Source organism: Neophocaena asiaeorientalis, unplaced genomic scaffold (genome assembly GCF_003031525.2).
Source record: "Neophocaena asiaeorientalis asiaeorientalis breed wild unplaced genomic scaffold, Neophocaena_asiaeorientalis_V1.1 scaffold476, whole genome shotgun sequence".
In the NCBI taxonomy this organism is placed as follows: Eukaryota; Metazoa; Chordata; class Mammalia; order Artiodactyla; family Phocoenidae; genus Neophocaena; species Neophocaena asiaeorientalis.
Genome location: NW_020172178.1, coordinates 8236484 through 8263260, shown reverse-complemented (window position 1 = coordinate 8263260; position 26777 = coordinate 8236484). Strand labels below are relative to the sequence as shown.

The 26777-nt window shown below is 49.4% G+C and overlaps 1 protein-coding gene and 1 pseudogene across 1 annotated transcript in view; both read right to left on the bottom strand.

Annotated features, from left to right (window-relative positions):
* TECPR2 (tectonin beta-propeller repeat containing 2) overlaps positions 1-26777 on the bottom strand; it is a 106037-nt gene that overhangs the window by 56669 nt on the left and 22591 nt on the right. Inside the window, exons 3-9 of the mRNA XM_024759434.1 lie at positions 26011-26139; positions 25510-25641; positions 21251-21408; positions 13356-13668; positions 10883-11015; positions 7665-7970; positions 5771-6744 (exon numbers count right to left, since the gene is read on the bottom strand). Coding sequence (XP_024615202.1) covers positions 5771-6744; positions 7665-7970; positions 10883-11015; positions 13356-13668; positions 21251-21408; positions 25510-25641; positions 26011-26139 — 2145 coding nt within the window. The remainder of the gene's footprint in view (positions 1-5770; positions 6745-7664; positions 7971-10882; positions 11016-13355; positions 13669-21250; positions 21409-25509; positions 25642-26010; positions 26140-26777) is intronic.
* LOC112409362 (mitochondrial import inner membrane translocase subunit TIM14 pseudogene) lies at positions 14528-15266 on the bottom strand (annotated as a pseudogene).

The window sequence follows — 26777 nt, the reverse complement described above, 5'->3', positions numbered from 1 at the left end:
TAACAAGGACAGAGCCTGCTGAGTTCTGCGGCAGAGGACACAGCTGCATGTGTCGTACTGTCGTCAATAAGAAAAGCGTGCAATCACTTAAGTCGGCCCTCTATCTCTCGACCAGCTCTAACAGAAACATTGTGAAGTGGGAGCGGCTGTCCCCTACAAAGACCCCATAACGTTCCTGGAAAACAGTCTGTCACAGATACTACAACCTCTTCCCTCACCTAGTGCTTACATTCAAAGGATCTGGTTTTATTCTACAGGGATACCTCACTTCCCACTTGTATGCAAATTGATTTTTTGTACAGCTAACCATGAGAGATGTGTTAGGAGAAATGGCACTCCCACTATCTTTGTTTCTTTCACCATATTGTTTTAAGTGCTGATCCAATCATCTGACACGTGGCACATCATGTGGTTGATGGAAATCTGGCCAAGACACTGCCTGACTGAATCTTGTAGACTAAGGTTTAGATGTTAGGGTTCTTTTAAAAATCAAAGCTAAATAAAGTGTGTACTTTAACAGCTTTCCAAAACTGCAAAAGAAACCCATGTATTTGCACAATCACCCACACGTGGACGTTCACTGCTTCACAGAGTATGGCACCCAACCCCTCTCGATCTGGCCCTGGCTCACCAGGACACGCCTTACCCACCCCCCAACGCAACAAAATGTGGCTTTCCAGCTCTCTGGAGGGGGACAAGCCGGGGAGCGGTGAAGGCTGGGGGGAGGTCCTCAAAGTACCAGGTGCCCTCTCACCTAGGACTTTTCTAAAGTTCTGGTCTAGAATGCCAACTGTCCACGCCCTCGGCTCAGCTGCTTGGCTCCTGCCATGGTTGGTGGGCGCCGCGCCCCTCCTGCACTTTGCTCATCACCATCGCCCGAGTTCCACTCAACTGGGAGGATCTGCACATGTGTCCAGGACTCTTGAGATCCACGACTGCCTGTCACGGGCACTGCAGCGTCCCCAGCGCCCGACGCAGAGTCTGGCAGCCAAAGGCACTCACGAAAGGGTGAATGTGCGGAAGACTGAGTGAAAGGGCATTCTGTCTTAAAACAAATAAGCAGGACGTTTCACTTTCGAGGTAGGACAGACAGCACAGAGGTTCAAGAGAGAGGGCCCTGGCCCCACTTGCCAGGCGACCTGGTGAAAGCCATTTATCTGTCTGAGTCTCCACTTCCTCCTGTGAAACGGGAGCACCTAGTTTGTGGGTTTTGTTCTTCGAGAAGTATATGAGTTACACTTGTAAAGTGCTTAGCATGGCAGCTGGCACGTGGTGAGAGCCGCCCCAATGTCACACGTCATTAGGACGCAGAGAATCCAGAGGCACATCTGGGGAAAGCACACGTGGCTGTAAGTTCACACGCACAATCCACACCTCACATCCACTTAGCAGAAAGGGTTACAATACACAGTTAGTTTTGAAACCAAATACATCTAAATAATAATTACTTGCTAAGGAAAACAAGCACTTTTTAAAAACCACTTTTTTATATAAAATGACCAAGAACAGCTAATAATCGTCTTTTAATTGCACAGGCTAGGTAGAACCCGACCCAGGAAACTGGACACTCGAAACCTGGTTTCTGTACAGCCTGCAGGGGAGCCCTGGCACCGCTGTTTGGAGGTCAGGGAGACACGGCTCCTCGAGACGCTTGTCTGAGGGGCAGCGCCTTCCCCTCCACAAGTGGACGGGCCTCTCACCGCTGGTTTCTGGGAGCGGCCCCCAGGCCAATCCAGCCGTCCTCCGGGATGACTAGCACTAGCTGCCCGTGCTGGGCCGGCCCCGCCGGAATCAACAAGGAGAGGCTGCTTTTGTTGGTAAAGTGGGTAACTGAGCAGGGGTGACAGGTCAGCAGGAGTCCAAGCCATTCTAGATCCCTGCGCTGGAAATCCCCCAAAGGCAGACTTCCAAACACCTCTGGCATACAGGTTTTACAGTAGGAATATCATTTCTTTGCATAAACAGAAAAATATAATCAGTTCGCCAATGACTTCCCTTAAGAAAGGAGCGCACGTACCTCCTCTGACTTCAGCAGCCCGGGCTCGTCTGTGCCTGGCGGGTGCAGGTCCTGCAGGGAGCGGCTCCCTGCCAGCTCTGTCACGCTCGTCTCCGAGGATGAAGAGGGCAGCCCGTGGGCATAGATGTCCTCCTCGTCACTGGACGTCAACGCCTGGTCCCGTGAGGGCTGCTCACAGGCGCTGGCCACTGAGGCAGAGACCCGGCGAGGCCGTCGTCCTCCTGCACTCCCCAAGTCACATTCGGAAGCAGCCATTGCTTTCTGGCCTGTGTCGTCGTCAGCAGCAGCGTGCCGGGGACTCGAGCTGAGGGGGCCTGGGGCCCCCAGGTGCCTCCGGAAGCCCTGCTCTTCACTGGGCTCCTCAGCTCTGGTCCCTGGAAGCCACCGCTCAGCACTGGGAGTCCAGCTGAGGCTGGAAGGCACCAGGGGGGAGCCCTGGAGGGGGGCCTCCGGAAAAGTGCTCTGGGGCTCAGCAGGCTCCATGCCCCCCACCTCCTGGGCCTCCGCTGAGCTGCTCCGCTCTCGGCAGGGTGACTGTGTGCTCCTTGGCCCACCGTTCACGGGACAGGGCTCCTCTTCGAGCTCCGCGATGTCATCGCTCCCTTCCGCGTCCTCCCTCAGATGCCAGGGTGAACTCGACACCCCGCTAGGCGGCTGCGTCTCGCCTGCGCCGTCACATAGTGGGATTTCGGTTCTTCCGTCACCTTCTTCATTCAGGGAGTCAGGGGCGGGGAAGGGCACCTCCAAGACACTAAACGTTTCGGGGTCGCTATATTCTGGCAGGACACTGTTGGCCTCACCACTGAGACTGCACTCCTGGTCAGGAGACCCTGTGCTGGACTGATCCACGATGCTGCCCAAACTCGAGGTCGTGGACAGCAGGTCTGTGTTCAAGGACTGGGGGCTATCACCAGGACACTCCCAGCAGGGGGTCGATTCAAGGGAACTGGGACAGGTAGTCCCGCTTCCACCTTCTGTTTAAAAGAAGAACGTTTAAGATTAGGTATGAATCTAGTAAGACACTAACTAAAAAACAAAATTTTGGCTTAAGATAAAAGCATTTTAAATGAAGGATATCTAAATGGTGAAGAATAAATCTCTTAAGTACACATGACCCCAATGCAGGGATGTTTCAAATGGAGGCAAATATTGTACACACTGATGGGCTCCGAGGCCTCCTTCAAGAAACGTTAACTAAGAAAAACAAAGGAACAAATGGATCACAGACCAATTTCTTTTCATTATTAAAATGCTAAGGGATCTGGTAACATTTTCCTTCAATATCGCAGTGATCTTAGCTAGAGAGGCTCAACAGGCACCAAGAAGTAAAAAATGTTTTAAAACTCAGTGTTAAATCCCATATCTGGGAATTCCCTGGCGGTCCAGTGCTTAGGACTTGGTGCTTCCACTGCCAAAGGCCCAGGTTCAATCCCTGGTTGGGGAACTACGATCCTGCAAGCCATGCAGTGCAGCCTAAAAAAAAAAAAAAGAAAAGAAAAGAGAAAAAAAAGCCCATATCTGATGACATACCCTACATTAAACATAAATTGATCCATCTAAAGATTTCCATGACCTTTACGGCATCTTCAAACTTCTGCCAGCGCAGCCCAGCGCCCGGCAACGCGCTGCAGAACAGGCCGCCTTTGTAGTCCAGGCACCAAATGTACTTCTCGGAGACCGCCAAGCTGAGAATGCCGTAGCCCGGCCCGGAGTAACCCATCCAGCTTTCTGCAAACTAACAAGGACAGAGCCTGCTGAGTTCTGCGGCAGAGGACACAGCTGCATGTGTCGTACTGTCGTCAATAAGAAAAGCGTGCAATCACTTAAGTCGGCCCTCTATCTCTCGACCAGCTCTAACAGAAACATTGTGAAGTGGGAGCGGCTGTCCCCTACAAAGACCCCATAACGTTCCTGGAAAACAGTCTGTCACAGATACTACAACCTCTTCCCTCACCTAGTGCTTACATTCAAAGGATCTGGTTTTATTCTACAGGGATACCTCACTTCCCACTTGTATGCAAATTGATTTTTTGTACAGCTAACCATGAGAGATGTGTTAGGAGAAATGGCACTCCCACTATCTTTGTTTCTTTCACCATATTGTTTTAAGTGCTGATCCAATCATCTGACACGTGGCACATCATGTGGTTGATGGAAATCTGGCCAAGACACTGCCTGACTGAATCTTGTAGACTAAGGTTTAGATGTTAGGGTTCTTTTAAAAATCAAAGCTAAATAAAGTGTGTACTTTAACAGCTTTCCAAAACTGCAAAAGAAACCCATGTATTTGCACAATCACCCACACGTGGACGTTCACTGCTTCACAGAGTATGGCACCCAACCCCTCTCGATCTGGCCCTGGCTCACCAGGACACGCCTTACCCACCCCCCAACGCAACAAAATGTGGCTTTCCAGCTCTCTGGAGGGGGACAAGCCGGGGAGCGGTGAAGGCTGGGGGGAGGTCCTCAAAGTACCAGGTGCCCTCTCACCTAGGACTTTTCTAAAGTTCTGGTCTAGAATGCCAACTGTCCACGCCCTCGGCTCAGCTGCTTGGCTCCTGCCATGGTTGGTGGGCGCCGCGCCCCTCCTGCACTTTGCTCATCACCATCGCCCGAGTTCCACTCAACTGGGAGGATCTGCACATGTGTCCAGGACTCTTGAGATCCACGACTGCCTGTCACGGGCACTGCAGCGTCCCCAGCGCCCGACGCAGAGTCTGGCAGCCAAAGGCACTCACGAAAGGGTGAATGTGCGGAAGACTGAGTGAAAGGGCATTCTGTCTTAAAACAAATAAGCAGGACGTTTCACTTTCGAGGTAGGACAGACAGCACAGAGGTTCAAGAGAGAGGGCCCTGGCCCCACTTGCCAGGCGACCTGGTGAAAGCCATTTATCTGTCTGAGTCTCCACTTCCTCCTGTGAAACGGGAGCACCTAGTTTGTGGGTTTTGTTCTTCGAGAAGTATATGAGTTACACTTGTAAAGTGCTTAGCATGGCAGCTGGCACGTGGTGAGAGCCGCCCCAATGTCACACGTCATTAGGACGCAGAGAATCCAGAGGCACATCTGGGGAAAGCACACGTGGCTGTAAGTTCACACGCACAATCCACACCTCACATCCACTTAGCAGAAAGGGTTACAATACACAGTTAGTTTTGAAACCAAATACATCTAAATAATAATTACTTGCTAAGGAAAACAAGCACTTTTTAAAAACCACTTTTTTATATAAAATGACCAAGAACAGCTAATAATCGTCTTTTAATTGCACAGGCTAGGTAGAACCCGACCCAGGAAACTGGACACTCGAAACCTGGTTTCTGTACAGCCTGCAGGGGAGCCCTGGCACCGCTGTTTGGAGGTCAGGGAGACACGGCTCCTCGAGACGCTTGTCTGAGGGGCAGCGCCTTCCCCTCCACAAGTGGACGGGCCTCTCACCGCTGGTTTCTGGGAGCGGCCCCCAGGCCAATCCAGCCGTCCTCCGGGATGACTAGCACTAGCTGCCCGTGCTGGGCCGGCCCCGCCGGAATCAACAAGGAGAGGCTGCTTTTGTTGGTAAAGTGGGTAACTGAGCAGGGGTGACAGGTCAGCAGGAGTCCAAGCCATTCTAGATCCCTGCGCTGGAAATCCCCCAAAGGCAGACTTCCAAACACCTCTGGCATACAGGTTTTACAGTAGGAATATCATTTCTTTGCATAAACAGAAAAATATAATCAGTTCGCCAATGACTTCCCTTAAGAAAGGAGCGCACGTACCTCCTCTGACTTCAGCAGCCCGGGCTCGTCTGTGCCTGGCGGGTGCAGGTCCTGCAGGGAGCGGCTCCCTGCCAGCTCTGTCACGCTCGTCTCCGAGGATGAAGAGGGCAGCCCGTGGGCATAGATGTCCTCCTCGTCACTGGACGTCAACGCCTGGTCCCGTGAGGGCTGCTCACAGGCGCTGGCCACTGAGGCAGAGACCCGGCGAGGCCGTCGTCCTCCTGCACTCCCCAAGTCACATTCGGAAGCAGCCATTGCTTTCTGGCCTGTGTCGTCGTCAGCAGCAGCGTGCCGGGGACTCGAGCTGAGGGGGCCTGGGGCCCCCAGGTGCCTCCGGAAGCCCTGCTCTTCACTGGGCTCCTCAGCTCTGGTCCCTGGAAGCCACCGCTCAGCACTGGGAGTCCAGCTGAGGCTGGAAGGCACCAGGGGGGAGCCCTGGAGGGGGGCCTCCGGAAAAGTGCTCTGGGGCTCAGCAGGCTCCATGCCCCCCACCTCCTGGGCCTCCGCTGAGCTGCTCCGCTCTCGGCAGGGTGACTGTGTGCTCCTTGGCCCACCGTTCACGGGACAGGGCTCCTCTTCGAGCTCCGCGATGTCATCGCTCCCTTCCGCGTCCTCCCTCAGATGCCAGGGTGAACTCGACACCCCGCTAGGCGGCTGCGTCTCGCCTGCGCCGTCACATAGTGGGATTTCGGTTCTTCCGTCACCTTCTTCATTCAGGGAGTCAGGGGCGGGGAAGGGCACCTCCAAGACACTAAACGTTTCGGGGTCGCTATATTCTGGCAGGACACTGTTGGCCTCACCACTGAGACTGCACTCCTGGTCAGGAGACCCTGTGCTGGACTGATCCACGATGCTGCCCAAACTCGAGGTCGTGGACAGCAGGTCTGTGTTCAAGGACTGGGGGCTATCACCAGGACACTCCCAGCAGGGGGTCGATTCAAGGGAACTGGGACAGGTAGTCCCGCTTCCACCTTCTGTTTAAAAGAAGAACGTTTAAGATTAGGTATGAATCTAGTAAGACACTAACTAAAAAACAAAATTTTGGCTTAAGATAAAAGCATTTTAAATGAAGGATATCTAAATGGTGAAGAATAAATCTCTTAAGTACACATGACCCCAATGCAGGGATGTTTCAAATGGAGGCAAATATTGTACACACTGATGGGCTCCGAGGCCTCCTTCAAGAAACGTTAACTAAGAAAAACAAAGGAACAAATGGATCACAGACCAATTTCTTTTCATTATTAAAATGCTAAGGGATCTGGTAACATTTTCCTTCAATATCGCAGTGATCTTAGCTAGAGAGGCTCAACAGGCACCAAGAAGTAAAAAATGTTTTAAAACTCAGTGTTAAATCCCATATCTGGGAATTCCCTGGCGGTCCAGTGCTTAGGACTTGGTGCTTCCACTGCCAAAGGCCCAGGTTCAATCCCTGGTTGGGGAACTACGATCCTGCAAGCCATGCAGTGCAGCCTAAAAAAAAAAAAAGAAAAGAAAAGAGAAAAAAAAGCCCATATCTGATGACATACCCTACATTAAACATAAATTGATCCATCTAAAGATTTCCATGACCTTCCTTACAGGTTTATAGACTCTCTGGTCTAATAAATGATGTACACGAATAAACTGAAATTTTTACTTAAATATTGAAAAGTGTAACACCCAGACCTGTTAAGCAGGGTGGTATGTTACATTACAGTTTAATGCTTTATGTGTGTGTATAATGTATACGCATTTCACAGTAAAAGTCCTTCGAGGAGGAAAGACATTCGCTTTCTGTGCTTTCCAGCGAACGGGCAGTGCTCACTCAGCAAGCAGCAGCCTTCCCAGAGAGTTTGGTAAAAGGCCCCACGGGGGCGGAAGGAGGTCGTGTGTGCTCTGCCGTGGATGGTACCTGTCTTCTTCTTCCTCTTCTTCTTTTTCACTTTGAGAGGCTTCACAATGAGCTCTTGGTCGAAGTCCTCCGAGCTGATCACACTGAACCTCTTCGAGGTGAGCTGGCCGCTCCTGCCCAGCTCGGGAGCCGGCTGCGGCCCGGAGCTGCTGTCGGTGGAGTTGAGCGAGCTGCTCCTGCTTCTGGGCTCGCTGGCCACGGAAGAGCCTCTGAGCCTCGTCTCAGAAGGCGTGGCCCCCGGCGGCTTCTCCGCACGCTGCCCATGGACTTGCTCTGGGCATCCTGACGGCTCCAGACCGTCGCGCACTGAGAAAGAAGAGTCAGTTTTACCATGGTTACTGGAGGGAAAGATGGAGTGCTCTTATTAAGGTTTGCCAGCCCTAAATACCAGCCTGCTAAATTCAGAGAAACCAGCGAAACTAAAAGAATTGTACAACAGGTTCCGACACATGGTTTTTGTTCTCCAGGAAGTTCATGTATCAAAATCAGTAAAATAACTCACAGCAGCTGTCTTTTGTGAATAACTCAAAGTAAGGGACTCTCATAAGGTAGAGCACTTCTCACTTCAACTCACAAAATAATATATAAAGGTGAGATGCCTATTAAAAAAGGGCTTAGAAAAAAAATCATAATAAAGAAGAAAAAAGGGCTTAGAGGGAATTCCCTGGTGGTGCGGTGGTTAGGACTCGGTGCTTTCACTGCTGGGGCCCCCGTGGTGCAGCCAAAAAACTACTCCTCCAGGGACCTTTGAAAAACACACATGTACCTACAATAAAAATTCTCAAAGTTCAAGGAGGGAAAGGTAATTTTTCACCAGCGCAAACTCAAAACAGAGGAGTTCATTAAAGGAGTCCACGTGCGAAGAGGAGAGAGAGCAGAGCAGGACTGGCAGTGGGCTGGTGGGCCTGGCGCTCTGTCCCCACCTCCATGGACACGTCCTCCTCTCAACACGACAGTAGGAGGTTCCAGCCACAGGACCCTCAACACAGGACTGGGGGCCCATTCTGATCCATCCAGCCATCCTTCTGTTACCGAGTACCTAGCGCATGCCAGACGCGTTCTAGGCATGGAGACACGGCCCTTACCCAGACAGGTGGGCATTCCAGCCTCGACCGGGGGCCACAAGTGGGGACGAGCAGGGCAGGGAAGTGACTTGCAGAAGGTCACACAAGATTACACAGGCAGATCTTGGTCTGGAGCTGCACCGTCCAGTACAGTAGCCACCAGCCATGTAGCTATTTAAATTCAGATTCATAGACATGAAACAAAACTTAAAATCCAGTTCCTCAGTTGCACTCAGCACATTTCGAGTACTCAGCAGCCACGTGTGGGCAGTGTAGTTACAGAGCATCTTCACGCCTGCAGGAAGCCTACTGGCCTCGTGGCTCCTGGTCACTTCTCCCCTGTAAGTGGCACTGCCACTTGGTGACACTGTTAAGGCCCCCAGCTCACAGGCTCAAGAGCAGAGCTCACTCCCTTTCTATGAAAGTTACGACCCTGGAATGATGTTCGCCCCAACTTGCCCTCTGTGACTTAAGAGGTAATTCACTCTCTTCTTGCCATCTCTTGGGAGATTATAAATTCAGGACAGTGACAGCTAGTATTTCAATTTTGTCTTTTTGAGGCTAAATATCTGGCTAAAGTGAGGCTGTTTTTTATATTCTCCCAGCAGCCAAACCTTGTATTCTAACGTTTAAAAGACAAACGCTATAGCCATGTCCCAGGCAGGCTGCTCCCTCCCGTGCTGGAGGGAGGGAGCCCCACTTCCTGCCCAGGATCTCCGCTGCCTCTCTTGAGGTCACTCAGACATTAGCTGACGCTGGTCAGAGTAGAAACACTAAGGATGGCCCTGTGGCCAAGAGACCCGAGGGAAGCAGTGGCCTGCCCACAGCCATGGCACGGGGGGGCCCTCCTGACTAACCTGGCGAGGCAGGGGAAACAGCGGCTGAAGCGGAAATCTGGACGGTGACGTGGGCCTTGTCACGTACTACCCCAATCCTCAATTTTCTAATCTGTGAAAGGAGGACACCACAGACTAACATGCTAGGGTCTTCTTCAAACCATGTGCTGTGTTAGGGCCACAAGGTGAGTCACGAGAGCCTTGCAATCAAAAATCTATTCTTTCGTAAGGTAAGTGGTAAGGCAATGACTCTGAAGTCAAGGAGCAGCAGGAAAAGGGCCCTAGGAATGCAGTGAGGAGAGACTGACTCAACTAAGGTGACTGGAAGAAGTTATCAAAAGTGCGGCGATACCGACCGAGTCTTGAATGATAAGGGGGAGGGGTGCAGAGGGCAGCACCCGAGGAGGGCAGGCCTCGTCGGGGAGACCCAGGCAGCAGTGTCAGGACAGGGGCACAGCGAGCGAGGAAGGGCCAAGGCCGCTCCAGCCCCAGGGAGGAAGGCCGCCTGGTTAGGGAAAGGTGAGGGCAGGACGCCTGTGCAACTGCCCAGTGAACTTCAGAGGCCCCACGAGGCGCTGGCATCTGTGGGCACCGCCCTCACCTCGGGCATCGGGCCCTCCCGCACGGGGCTGTTCAGAGGACTGGACGAGATCGTGAATGTTAAGTGTTTAGCAGAGTCTGGAAGGTGGTGAGCACAACTCAGTGATGACAAGGCGGGGAGGGGCAGCGGGGCAGGGGCCACACAGCTGTTGTTGCGACCACCAGGAACAAATACATAAAGTACCATGGTCGTGTGCATGCACGACAACACAGAGTAAGGTTCTTTACTCATTAGAATTTGGGCTTAAATATGAATTACCCAAAAAAAGTCAAAAGCACAGAGAATAATCAATGCTACAAGGAAGAACTATGTTAAAGGTAAAAAAACGTGTCCCAGGTGACAGACTGAAATGTTCTAAAATCTTATGCATCAATCCCACAGGCTGTCTCAGTGTCAGACGGAGATCAGTCAGGTGGGTGCCGAGTTCTCCTTCCTACTCACCCAACCTCCCTGACCTCCAGACCTGCAGAAGCAACTCCACCAAATGTGAGACCCTGGCTGATGTAAGCCTGAAAGCAGGTAACCTTCAAGAAAAGTATCACAAACCGTCTTTTCAGAATCAAAGGAAACTCTCTGAACACCTCGTTTCGAAAAAGCTACAATCATTTAACGAGCAAAAAAAGGGTACGTTTTATACATCACAAACTGTAATTACATACATTTTATAATAAATTTTGTAACAAATAAATTTTATAACATTTTACAAGAAATACAAACCTATTGATGCTAGTCCTTCAGGCCTGCTTGAAATTCTTATAATGTTCCTGTCTCCCTTTAAGAAAAATATTTCATTTTCTGTGCAGGAAACAGACACGATATCACCTGATCCTTCCAAACCAGCAATTGTGGCCTGTCCAAAAAAAAAAAAAAAAATCACAAGACCAGGCAATAGTAATAGTTCAAATCGTACAAGCATGTGTAGCAATCCAAATAAGTCAGACAACTGCTCTTCGTTGTCATGATTCTGAAACTCAGGGAAATTCAATCAAAGTCAGGTAATACCTGACGGATGTGTGACTGAGTCACAACCCCTGCCAGTAAATTTATGAGACTGAGCGAGCAGTCTCTCCCTGCCTCTCCGCCACCCTCTGAACCGGTCCCCGCCTTGCTCCCCGCTCTCTGATCGCCCTCTTCTGGCTTCAGGTGCATCAACTGGCCAGTCCAAACCCCAGCCCTGTTCCTCCACAACGTCACGCGCTCTGCTTGAATTCTTTTCCTGACCCTTGCTCATTGGGAGAGTTCCAACTTGATTCAGAGGCCGCCTCCTTGGGAAGCATCCCTGACAAGCTCACCCTCCTCAGCAATGCCCGGGAGTCTTCAGAGCTCACAGCACTTTACACAAACCCCCACCTGGCACGTCTCTCCTGGGCTGGAATGTGTGCTGGCAGGTCTAGGTCCCCTACCGTGCGGAGTCCTGTGGGAGAGACTAGTAGGCATTGCAGCCCTTGGTTTTGAATGAATAAGTGAGGGAGGGAGGATTCCCCTAACGTCACCTGAAAGCAGACAGCAAACAAAACACAGGACATCCCTGACTTAAAAAAAAATTCTTGCTTCTCAGTCAACAGTGCAAATAAGAGACTAGCTCATTATAGAAGAGAAAATGAGTCTCAGTCCTTTGTAAATTCTTAATAATCCTGACAGTAGTTTGAAAGCTTTTAATCATGTTGCCATGTTCAGACTGTCTGCTCATGACCAGGTCCTCTGTCTCCTCTTCTCCATCTATAAGATGAAGTTAATTATACCTACTGGGGAAAGCCCTGGGTAAGTGCTCAGAAGAGAGGAACGGATGTACAGTTACACCACATCTTGACCCCGCCAATTAACAAGTGCACATTAAGTTCAAACAGTACCCAGAAAAAGAAGAAAAGCTGTGTTCTCTACATCTGAGGAAGAATACAAAAGTGTCTTTCAAAACGTTCCTTAAGAAAAGAAACAAACTCAGGGCTAAAAGGTATCTTGGTGATTCCCTAACCCAACTCACCAGTCCCCTCCCCATGTTCCAGGTAGGGAAACCAAGCCAGGCAGACGAGAGACTCCTGGTTATAGGTAGAACCAGACCAGAATCTCCCAGGAAGAAGAAAAAGGTCAGTTTTTCTTTCTACTAAACCAGTAGTACCAGGCATGGCTGATAACAATCATTAAGAAGCCTTGCAGACGAATTTCATTTTCTGTTCACACAACTAAGAAAACCCTTTGATTTCTACAGTGAAGTGCTGCTTATAAAGAAAAGGGCGTCTGTTAGAGGCCTGCTGACTTCAAGAAGGAAGAACGTGAGCAGGATGGGGTTGGGGGTGGGGTGAGGAGATGACGTACAAAACAGCAAAAGCTCTGCTCTTAAGGATAAACAAACTACACAGTTTTGGTTTTTAATTCCTAATTCCACCTCTGTTGGCAATTACCTCTTACCAGCCTGATGTAAACAGAAACTGTTTCCTACCACGATTTAATAACGCTGGAAAGTTGTCCAAATACATCATTAAGTAAAGTGGGGAAAAACGGCAAAACAGTGTGGCTCCATTTGGGTAGGAGAAATAAGGGTAAAAGAACAGGGTGGCAAGAAAGCTAGAGAAACAGCCCCCTGCCCAACTCAGTGTTGCCCTGCCTTGGGGAATGAGCCCCTATCTTACTGTTTCCGTCATGTTTGAGTTTTCATTTACTACGCTCACAGTAATTTGGTAGTCAGAAAACACGTGATTCAAAGAAATTATAAAGAACAAGTTTAATTTTGTGCTTAAATAAAACACACACAGGGCTTCCCTGGTGGCGCAGTGGTTGGGAGTCCGCCTGCCGATGCAGGGGACACAAGTTCGTGCCCGGGTCCGGGAAGATCCCATGTGGCGCGGAGCGGCTAGGCCCGTGAGCCATGGCCGCTGAGCCTGCGTGTCCGGAGCCTGTGCTCCGCAACGGGAGAGGCCACAACAGTGAGAGGCCCACGTGCCGCAAAAAAAAAACACACACACACGCACACTTTCTTAGCAGGGGACAGGACTATGAATATTTAAACCAAATATTTTTTCAAATCTACAAAAACAACCAAACCTTCATTTGGATTCCTTGACTGGCCCAGTGGAAAAAGCAAAGCATCTGAATCAACACTGTTCCTTCTATCGTCTGAGAAATGAAGCAGAATAGTCCATAAACATTCTCTTGCCTCTAGACACCAAAGATGTGGTACAATCACTTTACTTACCTGGTTGACGGTGTCTAGAAGGTAAATACTATATTCATTCCAACTCAACACCCAGCCTTCTTGAAAGAAACATGAAACAAGCCCCAGGTGTTTCTCGGGTGAGCTGCAACTTCCCCTGTCAGAGGATTCCAGGCGCGGGTAAAGCTCGAAAGGCTTGACTCCTCCAGCAAAGACATCTTTTAAGATAAACGTGGCCTGAACGGTCCCATGGATGTCAGCCTTCCACAGCCGGAGCCCAGGCCGTGATGCGTACAAGGTTAGATCACTTTGCTTACAAAGTCCTGGTATAAAACAAGCACCAAATTTCCCAGTGCTGAAATTACAAGAAAAAAAGGAGGAAAGAAAGAAAGAGAATGGACTGATTTAAAGTGCTAGCTGTCAACTCCCGATATTAACTCTAACAAGAATTTCTGGACTAAGCCAAAACAAGATTGATTCTTTTTCGAACCCTTTTCTACAGTGTATTTTTTGGTTAACTGAACCGCCTGGCCAACCCTGAGGCCACAGAGGAGCCGGTCTCTGTCTTGCACCCCCTACAGCACCCTCAGAAGCGTGCGCCCCGCTAAGCACGCGCAACAGTTACTGCGCACGGGGCTTGTTTTTAAAATCATGCTGTCATAGTTTTTAATGTATGAAATCTGAAACAACTTAGATTCATCACTGACAAAGTGTTAAGTACGTACCTAGATCAGTTTCTTAGGTTAAGCTGTGGCTAAATTGACTTTTAAGTTCAAGGTTCTAAGTGACTGGGGGAGTCCTCTGTACCTTGAACAGCCTTCTGTCCCGATGAGATGAGCCCCTACTACGACAACCTGTGCTAATTCCATCATATTTATCACATTGTATTTTAATTATCACTTTATCAGTCTCCCATCAGATTGGGGATTCCTTCAGGGAGAGACTACCTTGTTCACTTTGTCTTGAAATAGGTACCAAATTATTTGACAAATGAGTAATGAACAACACTTCAAATGGCATGCATTTATCCATAATTATTGAGTATTAACCTACAAATATTCTATAATCTGATTTTAAATCCTCCAATTTATACCAAGGCTTTGATTTAGCTTATGCTAATTTTTTAAATGTGTAGCTTTGAGGCGTTTTATTATAAATAGCTGGTACTCATATACATAAATGAGTAAGAACTTAACATTTATCATACATTTACTTCACTTTTTAGCTTGGCCTTCTAGTAAATCTTTAGCTTCATTGATTTTGGCCGCTATATAAGGAGATCCTCCCTTGTCTGCGTGATTTAAAAGCATAATTCATAGATGAGCATCTCTTATGTTTCCCTTATTGGTAGTAGGGCTTACACCTAGTATTAATGATGCTTCCCGTTTTGTCATTTTGGGTTCAAACCCACCTCTGTAATAGCCACCACTAAAGGCGGATTTCGGTAGACTTTGAACAACTTGTTTTACTTGAGGCTCCATGTGCTTCATGGCTTGCAAAGCATAACCCCCTGCAAATACCGCAGCAGCAATGGTCAGTCCAACCGCTACCACTGTACTGGCCGTGGCTCCCGCTCGGCTCCCCGGGCCCCACCTGTAGCGTGGCTCATCCCACCCCACCAACTCTATGCCTCTACCCTGCATACAGTGCTTTATCTCCACTCTCCTTTAACCCTCAACACAGCCCTGTGAGGCAAGTATCACGACTCCCGTTTCAGAGAAGAGGAAACGGAGGCAGAGGTGACAGACCCAGACTGACCATCCTCTCCCTGCTCTGAAATTCTGTTCCTTCTAACACCTGACTGCTGTGCTCATCCCAACATCCCAGTGAACGAGCTTTATGTCCAGAATTGGGGCAGCACTTTCAGAATTTCTCTTAAACCCATCACAGGGACCAATCTCCATTCTGATCCTCCGGCTTGGGTTTTTTTTTCTTCCATTTTTAGTATCATGAAATATCTAACACAAACAAAAGAATATATATGCTTTGAAGCCTAATAATGAAATATACACCCAGGAACCTATCCCTCAACTTTGGAAATAAATCGGTAGTCACATCGCTGATGCTCTCTGGCTCCAAGAGTCCCTGCCCACTCCGTTCCCCATGTGTGAGCCCTGAATTTTGTGTTCATTATTCCCTTGCGTTTATCGATAGTTTAACCACATACCTACGTACTCCTAAACACCACATAATTTAGTATTGTTTGCCTTCCATTTGTATAAAAATAATAGTACGGGGCTTCCCTGGTGGCGCAGTGGTTGGGAGTCCACCTGCTGATGCAGGGGACTCGGGTTCATGCCCCGGTCCGGGAAGATCCCACATGCCGCGGAGTGGCTGGACCCGTGAGCCATGGCCGCTGAGCCTGCGCGTCCGGAGCCTGTGCTCCGCAACGGGAGAGGCCACGACAGTGAGAGGCTCACGTACCAAAAAAAAAAACAAAACAGTACGATGCTATTTGCATCCTTTTGCAACTTGCTTTCAACTTAACATAATATTTCTAAGATTTATCCTTGTTGATAAAAAAAAAAGCTATAGCTTACTCATTTCCACTGCTATAAAGTGTTCCACAATTTATTCTCCCTCTTGTTGAAGGGCATTTGAATTATTTCCACTTCTTCGTTTTGAACAGTGCTCATTATGAGCATTTCTGCAAATAACCTCTTAGTATACAGGTCTAAGAGTTTGTCAAGGATCCTTCAGAAGTGGAACTGTTGGATTGCTGGGTAACTGCTGGGCTGTTGAGTAAAAGCAGATTCAAGTTTGGAAGACAACTTCAAACTTTTTCCAATGTGTTTATACCAGCCTATACTCTCATCAGCAATCTATGAGTTCTCATTGCTCCACATCTTTGCCAAATCTCAGACGTCCACCAGAATTCAAATATTAAGAGTTTCAGTTTGGGGGCTTCCCTGGTGGCGCAATGGTTAAGAATCCACCTGCCAACGCAGGAGACATGGGTTCGAGCCCTGGAAGACCCCACACACCGTGAAGCAACTAAGCCTGTGTGCCACAACTACTGAGCCTGCACTCTAGAGCCCGTGAGCCACAACTACTGAGCTCGTGTGCCACAACTACTGAGCCCGTGTGCCACAACTACTGAGCCCGTGTGCCACAACTACTGAGCCTGTGCTCTAGAGCCTGTGCTCTGCAACAAGAGAAGCCACAACAAGAAGCCCGCGCACCGCAACGAAGAGTAGCCCCCGCTCGCCGCAACTAGAGAAAGCACGCGTGCAGCAATGAAGACCCAACACAGCCAAAAATAAATAAATTTTTTTAAAAAAAGCTCCTGTCACTTCACCTTAGGTGACTAAAGCGTTCATTTTAACAAACATTTAGTGAGCTCCTGAACCATGTAAGAGACTATGCACTGCAGGCAACGTGAAAGATGCATAAAAGGAAGGTCTTGGCCCTGTCTTAGAACGCCCTGCAGCAGGCATACGTCTGCGAGGTGCCATCTCTGAGGCTCAGAGGGCTGCTCGAGGACTACAGACAAGGGGAACACGTTCTGACCTAGGCATCAAAGGCTACACCTCGGTTACTGAGTGGACAATGACCAGACTGAGAAAGGGGAACGGGCACTCCAGGGAAGGGCAGGCTGAGTGGGGGCCTGGCGTGGGGCTGCCTCTGAGGCGCTGCGGAAATGTGTCGGGAGCGGGTTGGGAGAAGGCAGTTAAGTTGGGGATAACCAGCTGCAGCCGGGTGCAAACTGTCCTCTACCCCAGACTCGGCCACCACCCGCCTGCAGGGTGATTCTGCAGCACTTGCTGATGTCATTCTGAACCAGACACAAAACTCCCACTTCTAAGGTCTAAGCACTGCAGGATTCTAAAATCATAAACACATTAACTTAGTTTCTTAATTTTGGTGGAGCTGATTTCTAGAGAAACCACTGATGACTTTACAAGACACCTTAATTCCCTTTATGAGCCACATTAATATGAAAGAAGTGTTGCCGGTGATCCAATTCTAACCAGCAAACGGTGTTCTCTAACTTATGTATAATAATGCTGAGACAGACAGAGAGCCTGAAACAGGAGAACGAGTCAAAGCCGGGACAATTGTCTCCACAGCCAAATGCCCAAAGGCCACCAGACGGGCACAATGTGGCTCTGGCGGGGGCGCAGGCTCCACACCCCACACCCGGCCTGGACTGCAACACGCAGGCGCTGCCGACCCAGGACAGTCCTCCCGACTGGACTGCAGGACACAGCGATAGGCACGGGGAGGGCGCCAGCATACACACAGAGGAGAACCGAGACGGAACACACGTCGGGGGATGGCTGGGGACTTCGAGATTTTTCTAGGAGAAACATACACGCTGTTCTGTCAACCTGAGGAGGTTCGCAGACTGGGTCAGGAGAGGACGACCTTGTCTTCCGGCACTCCCTGCGCCTGTCCCCGAGCCCGGCTTCCCCGCTGGCCCACAGCAGCCGCCCAACGTCTCGCCAGCCCGCACGGTCCCCTCCAGGCACCCGCTAGTTCTGCGTTCCCATCTACACAGAAAGAGTCCTGCCTACACTCACTGCCCACTCCCCCTCCCTCCGCCCTTCCAATGCCACGGCCTGTGCCCCACGAGCGTGGGCACGTGTGGCCGCCACGTTGCCAGAGACAAAGGCCCGGCTCAGCCCACCTCTCGGGCCGATCAGCGGCTCCGACACAGCTCTCTCTGACACGGAAGCAATGGAGTGCCCCAGAATGCGAGGCCTCCCCGTTCCCTAGTGACACTCACTCCCCAGGTGAGCTCCTCCGTCCCAGAGCTTTGAACACTGTCTATCGGCTAACGGGCTCCCCCGCGTGCACAGCTGCGGCCCCACCTGCTTCCTGAGATCGGCCGTGGCTCCTCCGCCAGCCTTCTCGACACCAGTAGCCGGCAGCCCCGCCTAGCCAAGTGCTCAGGCCACCATCTCCAAGGGATCGTCTCTCTCACACCCCCGAGCCAACACACCCGTTGGCTCTGCCTTCAAAGCGGCCCCACCACCCCAGCCTGGCATGAGGCCCTGCTCTCACCTGAATCTCCCGGGAGCCCCCGCCAGCCTCCCTGAGCAGCAGCCCTCACCCCCCTCACGCAGCAGCAGGACTGACTCCCCGGGTCAAGGCCGCTCATGACTCTTGATGGCAGTGGCATAAAGCAGCCCCTGAGCAGGGCCCACAGGATGGGCCGCCCCCAGCACCCCTGCCCCCAGCGCCTGGTCTGTGCTCCTAGACCCTTCGTACAGGCAGGGCTTCTGCCGCCCCTCCCATCCACCCTCAGGAATCTGCTCAGGCTCCACCTGCCTGCCTGCCCTAAACACACACCTGCTAAGGCAGGCATCCTCGCTAGCTCCATACCCATTTATTACTACTGAACATTCTAGAACACATTTAATGTCTGTCTCCCTCACAGGACATGAGCTCCTTAGGATCAGAGCTCTTGTCCCCCTTGTTCACAGCTGTCTCCCCAGACTGAGAAGGGCGCCTGGCACACAGCAGAGACTTAGTAAGGATTTTCCAATGTTGAATGAATAAACACTCTCCCTGGGTGACCTCATCCAAGGCTAGGGGTCTCAATGTCACCTGCATCTGATGACCTCACTTTCATTTCTGGCCAAAACCCCTTCCCTGAGTTTCCAACCTGTGTATGTTACGCTGGACTGTGATTCCTGCTTAGTTACCTAACAGGCATCTCAGATGCAACAGCCCCAAGACAGAATTCCTGAAGCCTAGACCTTAACCCTGGTCTTCCCATCTCAGTTAAATGGCTTCACCATCTGTCTAGTTGCTTTAGCCAAGGGCACGGAAACCCTTTCTTATTGTTCCTTTCTCTCCGTTTTCCCCTACATCCGATTCACCCCATTACCCTCCATCCCCCTCCCCTCTCCTCTCCATACCCGGTACCCAGGCGAGGCCTCCGTGCTACTCCTGGGCTCCTGCAGCAGCCTTCTCACTGTTCCCTGCCTGACCGTCTCCAACTAAGTCTCCAGGCAGATCCAGGGTAGCCCAGATAGTCCTTCTCCTGCCTGAAGCCCCCCACTGGCTTTCCATCTCACCTAGAATAACGCGGTTGACAGCATCCCTCGCCTCACGCAGGCTCAGGCCCTCCTTTTCAGCACCCGGCCCACTGCTCTGCAGCCACCCCAGCCCCCTCCTGGCTCCTCGAATGCTCTAGGCCCTGGCCCGATCCAGGGCCTTGGCATCTGCTGTCCCCTGAGACCAGAACGCTCTTCCCACGCTTTAGGCTTCAGCCCACAGATTTCTTACCCAGAGGCCTTTCCTGACCATTCTAAGAGAGGCCCTGCCCCCAGCCGACACCCCACCCTGATGTTGCCTCTACAGCACTGACCGCAGCCTAGACCTTTATCTTACTTGAGGGCAGAGGCCCGTCCCCTGGCTCACCGCTGTCCCACCGTGTGCCACCCAGAGGGACACTGTTGCATGGGGCACCACTTCCAGGAGGCAGACATGGCCGACGTCCTTTTCTAACCACAGCCTAACACAGCACACGACAAACACAAGCCTTCAGGACACAGAGGTTAAAAACGTGTCCGTGCATTCTACCATCCCTCACCTCTCTAATACAGCTCCCTAGGAGAAACGGGACCCGTTTGCCTGTTTCTATATCCTGAAACGGTGCCTGGCAAGGGTATGCTTCTAATGCAAGCTGCCGGAAGACTTGGCCACACAAACGCACCAGGAGAGGTTCACGCAAAGTTGCTCAGGTTTCACACAGGAGGTTACAAGGCCAGGTTTGAAGAGAAAGACTGTCGGGTATACGATCCACGTGGAAGTAATTGGTTTTTCTTTCTTTTTTTTTTTTTTTTGCTATACGCGGGCCTCTCACTGTTGTGGCCTCTTCCGCTGCGGAGCACAGGCTCCGGACGCGCAGGCTCAGCGGCCATGGCTCACGGGCCCAGCCGCTCCACGGCACGCGGGATCCTCCCGGACCGGGGCACGAACCCGTGTCCCCTGCATCGGCAGGCGGACTCTCAACCACTGCGCCACCAGGGAAGCCCAGTAATTGGTTTTTAAATCTCTTTTTACGCTCCACCTTCCTTCCAAAAAGACACAAGGCAGTAAGACACTGACAGACAAGCCAGGACGAGACGTCAAGCAGAAGAGTGGGACCCTGGCAGAGGGAAAGTCACGACCAAGTTCTGCACACCACTAAGCCCAGCTACAGATTCTGCTGAGCGTTCCGGGGCCGACAGGGAGATCACTGTTACAGAGACACCAGACTGTTGGTGGAATTAGGGGGGTATTCAGCGTGGAAAGTAGAAGCCAAAGGGGAAGTGCGAGTGTCTTTTAATAGCCATGGACCGCCACGCAGAAAAAGAATAAACTTGCACTGTGCTGCTGCAAAGCCCGGGACACAGCACAACAGACGCTGAGAGGACCGGAGGCTGGCACCCCCAGCACCACCAGCTGGCCCTCACTGACGCCCGCCCACCTCCTACCCACTCTCCAGCACCACGCCACCCAGGCCCCTGCGTGCCCCCGGCCCACATGCCGTCCTGCCCCTCCGCCTCTCCCCCAGGCAGGCTGGGACTGGACCGACCCTGCTCGCCGCTGTTCGTCCAGGGAGCAGGTCAAGGGAGGGGCCCTCTCCCGGCCAGGAGTCCTGACCCCTTCCAGACCCGGCCCCTCCCTCAGGACGCCTCCCGGCCCCAGGCCGGGCTACAGCCCATGTGAATGAACTCTTTCTGCGCCCCCCACTCGGCTCTACAGCAGGTGACACAACTGGTAGCACCTCCCCTGCCGAGGTCATTCCGTTTTCACGATGGCGCGGCACGCGGAGTGAGGGGCGAGCTCCCACCCGACCCTGAGCCTGACCCCTGACCTCCTACCCAGGCTGTGGAGGAGGGGGCCCGCAGGGAGTAGACTGCAGCAGCCACATGTGGCGGGCAGGCTGGGGACCTGCCTGGAGCCGCGTCACCACGAGCCTCGACACCAGTGATGCTCACCTTTTCCTTGGCTGTGTTCCGATTTGCTTGACAGACTTCTCCTCGGTGTAGAAAAGCAGACTTCTCTGTAAAGTCGAGACCAGCAGCACCTTCTGGCTGTAGTCCAGTTGCACGATGGAAGCCGGCTCCTCCAGTACCAGGTGGGAGTGACAGATGCCCTGCGGAGAGATGCCAGGTGAGGCTCACAGGTGAGGCACGCAGCGCAGCAGGCTACAGTGACCCCACGTCAGTCTGAGAGGACTGGCCCACGTCCCTCCTGTGCCTGACATTGACTTTGGTCAATGTCTACCTTAAAACGAATGCTTTAATTCTCACCGGATTCAATGTCAACCCACTGCAATGAAATTATTTGCAAAAGTCCTCACTAATGAGAAAACAGTCAGGGTTACCATCTATATCAGGCTACATCAAGTTGGCCAAGAAACATTTACAAATTCTGTATAATTTTTTAAAAATGTTCTCAGTACACGGTTCAAAGAAGAATCCATAACGATTCAGCAGAAATATGTTGCACCATGTGTATTATTAATTCCAGCAGAACACAGTGGGGCTTTCTATAATGTTACTGTGACAACGGTCAAAGTCCATATCGCACTCCTCCTCCACAAAGGGTTCAAAGCAATCGTGGGGACATTATATCCTTGCCTACTGAAAGGGTCAGAAGAAACAGGTTAGAAAGAAATTAAAATGGTAATAAGCATATTGAAGAACAAAGTAAAGTTCTAGAAGGCATTTTACTGCTAACACAAACTATATTTCTTAGTGTCAAATATCTGCTGCTATAAGCCACTCTTCTCCTGAACCCGTTTCTTTAATTGTTTAGAAATACTGATGCAATGTCACAGACCTTTGCAGGGAAAGAGGGAGCAGCAATCAGATCCATTGGCAAGATTTACATACAGTAAAATTCACTCTTTTTAGATATACAATTCTATGCATTTTGACCAATGCATTCAGTTATGTAACCACCAGCACAATCAAGACAGGGAAATCCCCACTACCCCGCAAACATCAAGGACATCAAGCCAGATTTCCCTCCCACCTTTGCCGTTATGCAGACTGTAGCTTTTCAATTTTTGACTTAGCTTGTAATGGAATTAAATTTATTGTACCGTATTGTGCAAAAACACACGTCTTTTTTGCAAATCTCATGAAATACCTGTGTCTCCAAAAAACAATGATCAGAACCTCAATAAAGCTGGGAAAAAAATGATCAGCATGCTAAGGACAGTGCTTTCTGCATGTGATTTTTCTCTCCATTTCCTGACATCACGCATGAGCAGGGTCCCCTCTGTGCAACTCAGGCTGGGGGAGTGACAGCAGGCAAGTACAAATATGGGGACCCTTAAAACCTTAACAAAATGTTTTCCTGGAGAGTAGCAGTTCTCAAAGTGTGGTCCACAGTCCCTGAGGGTCCCTAGGCGAGATCAAAACCATTCTCATTATAATACTAGGTTTTATCTGCCTTTTCCACCAAGCTGTGGTTTGTACTGATGGTTGGTAGAGCTACTGAAAGCTCAAACGGGCCCAAGATGAGCAGGGCACCAAAATCCAGTAGCTGCCACGGTGCCCTTAGCCACTGTGCACTTGTAGCAAAAACATGAATTTCACTTCAGAAGGTCTTTGACGCAGGGAAATGATAATTCCATCTCATCTTGACCCTTGTGTACGCCTATCTTTGTATTCTGTGTGACAAAACAGGGCACGCACGCAGCCCTCCGCTGATGCTGAAGGACTTCGGTTCTCTCAAGGAGGAAGCACTTGTGCGGTTGTATGAGCTGTGAGCTCAACCAGCTGCTTTTTTTCACAAAATACATTTTTACTTGAAATACTATAATTATTCAAACTTGGGTATTTGGCAGGCATTTTCTCAGAAAGAACAAAGTAAGCCTGTCAATTCAGGGAAAATAAGTGACAGTATTTGTGGCTGATAACAAAATGCAAGTTTACAAGTGAAGATTAGAATTTGAAAACTTGTATCCACCCTTGTGAACCTGACAGATTCCCAACAGCTAAAGACTTTTCTCATCAGAATGATGGCAATATTAACAAAGGTGCTTTCTTTGATATTATATAATTAAATGTTTCAACATTTGGAAAATGTGCATCACTCAGTAGGTCAGTATTTTCCAAGTGATCAATGCAAGATGTTACAAAATCACACGTGGGTCAAGGAGCCATCCTAAGTGCAAGACAGACCAATAGATTTCACTGTAACAGAGTGAGAAAAATTCATCTATATGCTTTCAGATTCCATGTTGTAACCAACCTTTAAAGAAACTACCATTAGTCAATTTGGGGATGTAGCTAAAGAATGTCCACAATTCTCTGGAAGGGCTATTAAAATACTCCTCCTGTTTACCACTACATGTCTGTGTGAGGCCAGATTTTCTTTACATACTCTAACCAAAACAATGTATTGTGACAGACTAAATGCAGAATCCAGCTGTCTTCTATTAAGGCAGACATTAAAGAGATTTGCAAAAATGTAAACCCATGCTACTCTTGCAAACAGCAGTAGAAGTTTTGTTTTGCTTTGTTTTTTTTCAGCCGCGCTGTACGGCTTGTGGGATCTTAGTTCCCCAACGAGGGACTGAACCCAGGCCCTCGGTAGTAAGAGTGCAGAGTCCTAACCACTGGACCACCAGGGAATTCTCAGCAGTAGTCTTGAAAATAGTTATTTTCACAAAAGTATGTTATTTATGTTAACATATAATAAGTTCATTATTTCAAAATAAAATTAATAAAAAATTTTTAATTTCTCAGTTTTAATTTCTAACATAGTACACTCAGTAGATATAAAACCCATACAAACAAAACCTCTTTGGAATCCTCTTTTTAAGAGTGTAAAGTGTAAAGGGGTCTTGGGACAAAAATGTTTGAGAACTACTGCTAGAGCATATTCGTAGAAGACAGGTCAGTCTTGGATCAGAGGGACTAAAAGTCATCCAGCTAGTAATTGCTGAATTCCTAGACGCACTAGGAATGATGGCTACAAATAAGAAAACGAAAGGACCGTGCCACCAAGGGGTTCATTCTAACTGAGCAGAGGTATGACAAAACAAAGCACAGGCAGGCATAAAGCCACACGCGCGATGGGAGCACACCCTAGGTTTGAAGTTGAGCTCTGCCAGGCATCAGCTCATGACTGGATCCCTTGGAGCCTGGGTTTCTTATCTACTGACTGAAGATCAGCACACACAGCTTAGGGCTCTGTCGTGAGGCTTAAATAAAATGACAAATACGAGGGTGGGGCTAGGTTCCCTGCTGCCACCAACCCTCCTCCTTTCCCACCACTCTATCCCACACAACCAGAGCTTGGCTGGGGGTGAGCTCACCACCCACTGGAAGCACTGACCTCTGTCCACAGTGTGGACAAAGAATGCTGCCCGCCATACAGATGAACAAAGGATGTTGCAGCTATCAGCCACTGCAGCCTCCCCCAACAGTGCAGCTGAAGGGGTTCAAGACGGAAAAGAACAGGATACTTACTGGCCCTAGACAGTTAAGGTGTATATCAAAGGAATGATTTCAGTGAGCCCAGACTCTGGTATCTTCCCATACATAGAAAAGCGCTAAAGTCATTAACTTGAGATGTTTGTTTTTTCTTTAATTAGCAGAAATCTTGATGTTCAACTACCTGGTTTGTGCAAAACTCCTATATATCCTGGCTCTTCCCTTATCTCTTTGGAGCAGTCCCTCAGAGTCATGTGAGAGACTGCCTGTCGGGCTTAAGTCCTCAGTAAGTCTGTGGAATAAAAATTCTCAACTTTTAGGTTGTGCTTTTTTTTTTTTTCAGTCGACAATAGTCATAACTGTGAAACGCTTCACATCCTCCTACAAACTCTCCAAGGAAATACGTTTGATAGTGGCCACTTTTCTAACTGGTAGCAATAGAAAACAGGAGAATAAAAAAAGTGTATGTTCCAGAAGAAACAAAGGCCAATTCTTTAGATACAGAAGTAGAAGCTTATAAAGCATTAGAAAAGCCCTTGAAAGAAAATGTTACAAACAACAGTTGAGATTAGAAAGGGACAATGGGAAGTTCCTGGTGCCCTACAGGTTAGGATTCCACACTTTCACTGCTGTGGCCTGGGTTCAATCCCTGGTTGGGGAACTGAGATTCCACAAGCCAACCGGCACGGCAGACAAAAAATAAATAAATAAATAAAATTTTTAAAAAGGGACAATAATCAAAAATTCAAGTTGACCAACTTCTCCAAATATAAGACAACCAATATTTCTGAAAATAATTTTACCTGATCTAGATCCAGAGAAGAATAGACAATTTTCCCTTTGTCATCTCCAGAGAACAATTTCATTCCATTGGGGCTCCAAGCCAGAGCTGTTATGCTATTCTTGTGAATACCAGTGACGTCAAATCTCCGAAGCTATGAATAAACGATGAAAATACACACAAGAAAAAGACAAGGATGAACACTGTGAGATGTGAACAAGGTGGTACGCAATCCCTCCTGTTTATGGAAAAGCTGGTGTTCCCAAGTTGTTTCCATGCAAAAACCTGCACAAGGGTCCACCTTTAAAACTGACAGAGAAGAGCCAGAGAATATTAAGCAAAATTACCCATAAATGCTTTTTGCCAAGTGTCCTACCAGGAACAAAAATGTCATCTGATTATAAAGAGCACAGAGTGAGGCTTTTCTGAGCAAGTATTTTCTTGGCAGATGAGGACTCCTCATTTTAAAAGACATGAGGAATTTGCCAAGAAGTTAAGAAATGCTAAAATGATTAGTACTTACCTGTCTATTTCTTCCTGGCAACGAGGATACAAGTTGAAAGACTGCAACCCTCCCAGAGGCTGTGCCTGCAGCCACCAGGTCATCAAAACAGCTCAGCAGTTTCACCACCGTGATGGATTCCGTTTTCCCCTGAAAGAGGAAACATTCAAAAACAAATGGGCCATAATTCAAAGAGTCATGTACCACAATGTTCATTGCAGCACTATTTACAATAGCCAGGACATGGAAGCAACCTAAATGTCCATCAATAGATGAATGGATAAAGAAGACGTGGCACGGGCTCCCCTGGTGGCGCAGTGGTTAAGAATCCGCCTGCCAGTGCAGGGGACACGGGTTCAAGCTCTGGTCCGGGAAGATCCCACATGCCGCAGAGCAACTAAGCCCATGCGCCACAACTACTGAGCCCATATGCCACAACTACTGAAGCCCATGCGCCTAGAGCCCATGTTCCAGAACAAGAGAAGCCACCACAATGAGAAGCCCGCGCACAGCAATGAAGAGCAACCCTTGCTCGCCACAACTAGAGAAAGCCAGAGCACAGCAAAGACCCAATGCAGCCAAAAATAAACAAATTAAAAAAAAGATGCAAACAAGATGCGGCACGTATATACAATGGAATATTACTCAGCCATAAAAATAAACGAAATTGAGTTATCTGTAGTGAGGTAGATGAACCCTGAGTCTGTCATGCAGAGTGAAGTAAGTGAGAAAGAGAAAAACAAATACCATATGCTAACACATATGTATGGAATCTAAAAAAAAAAAAA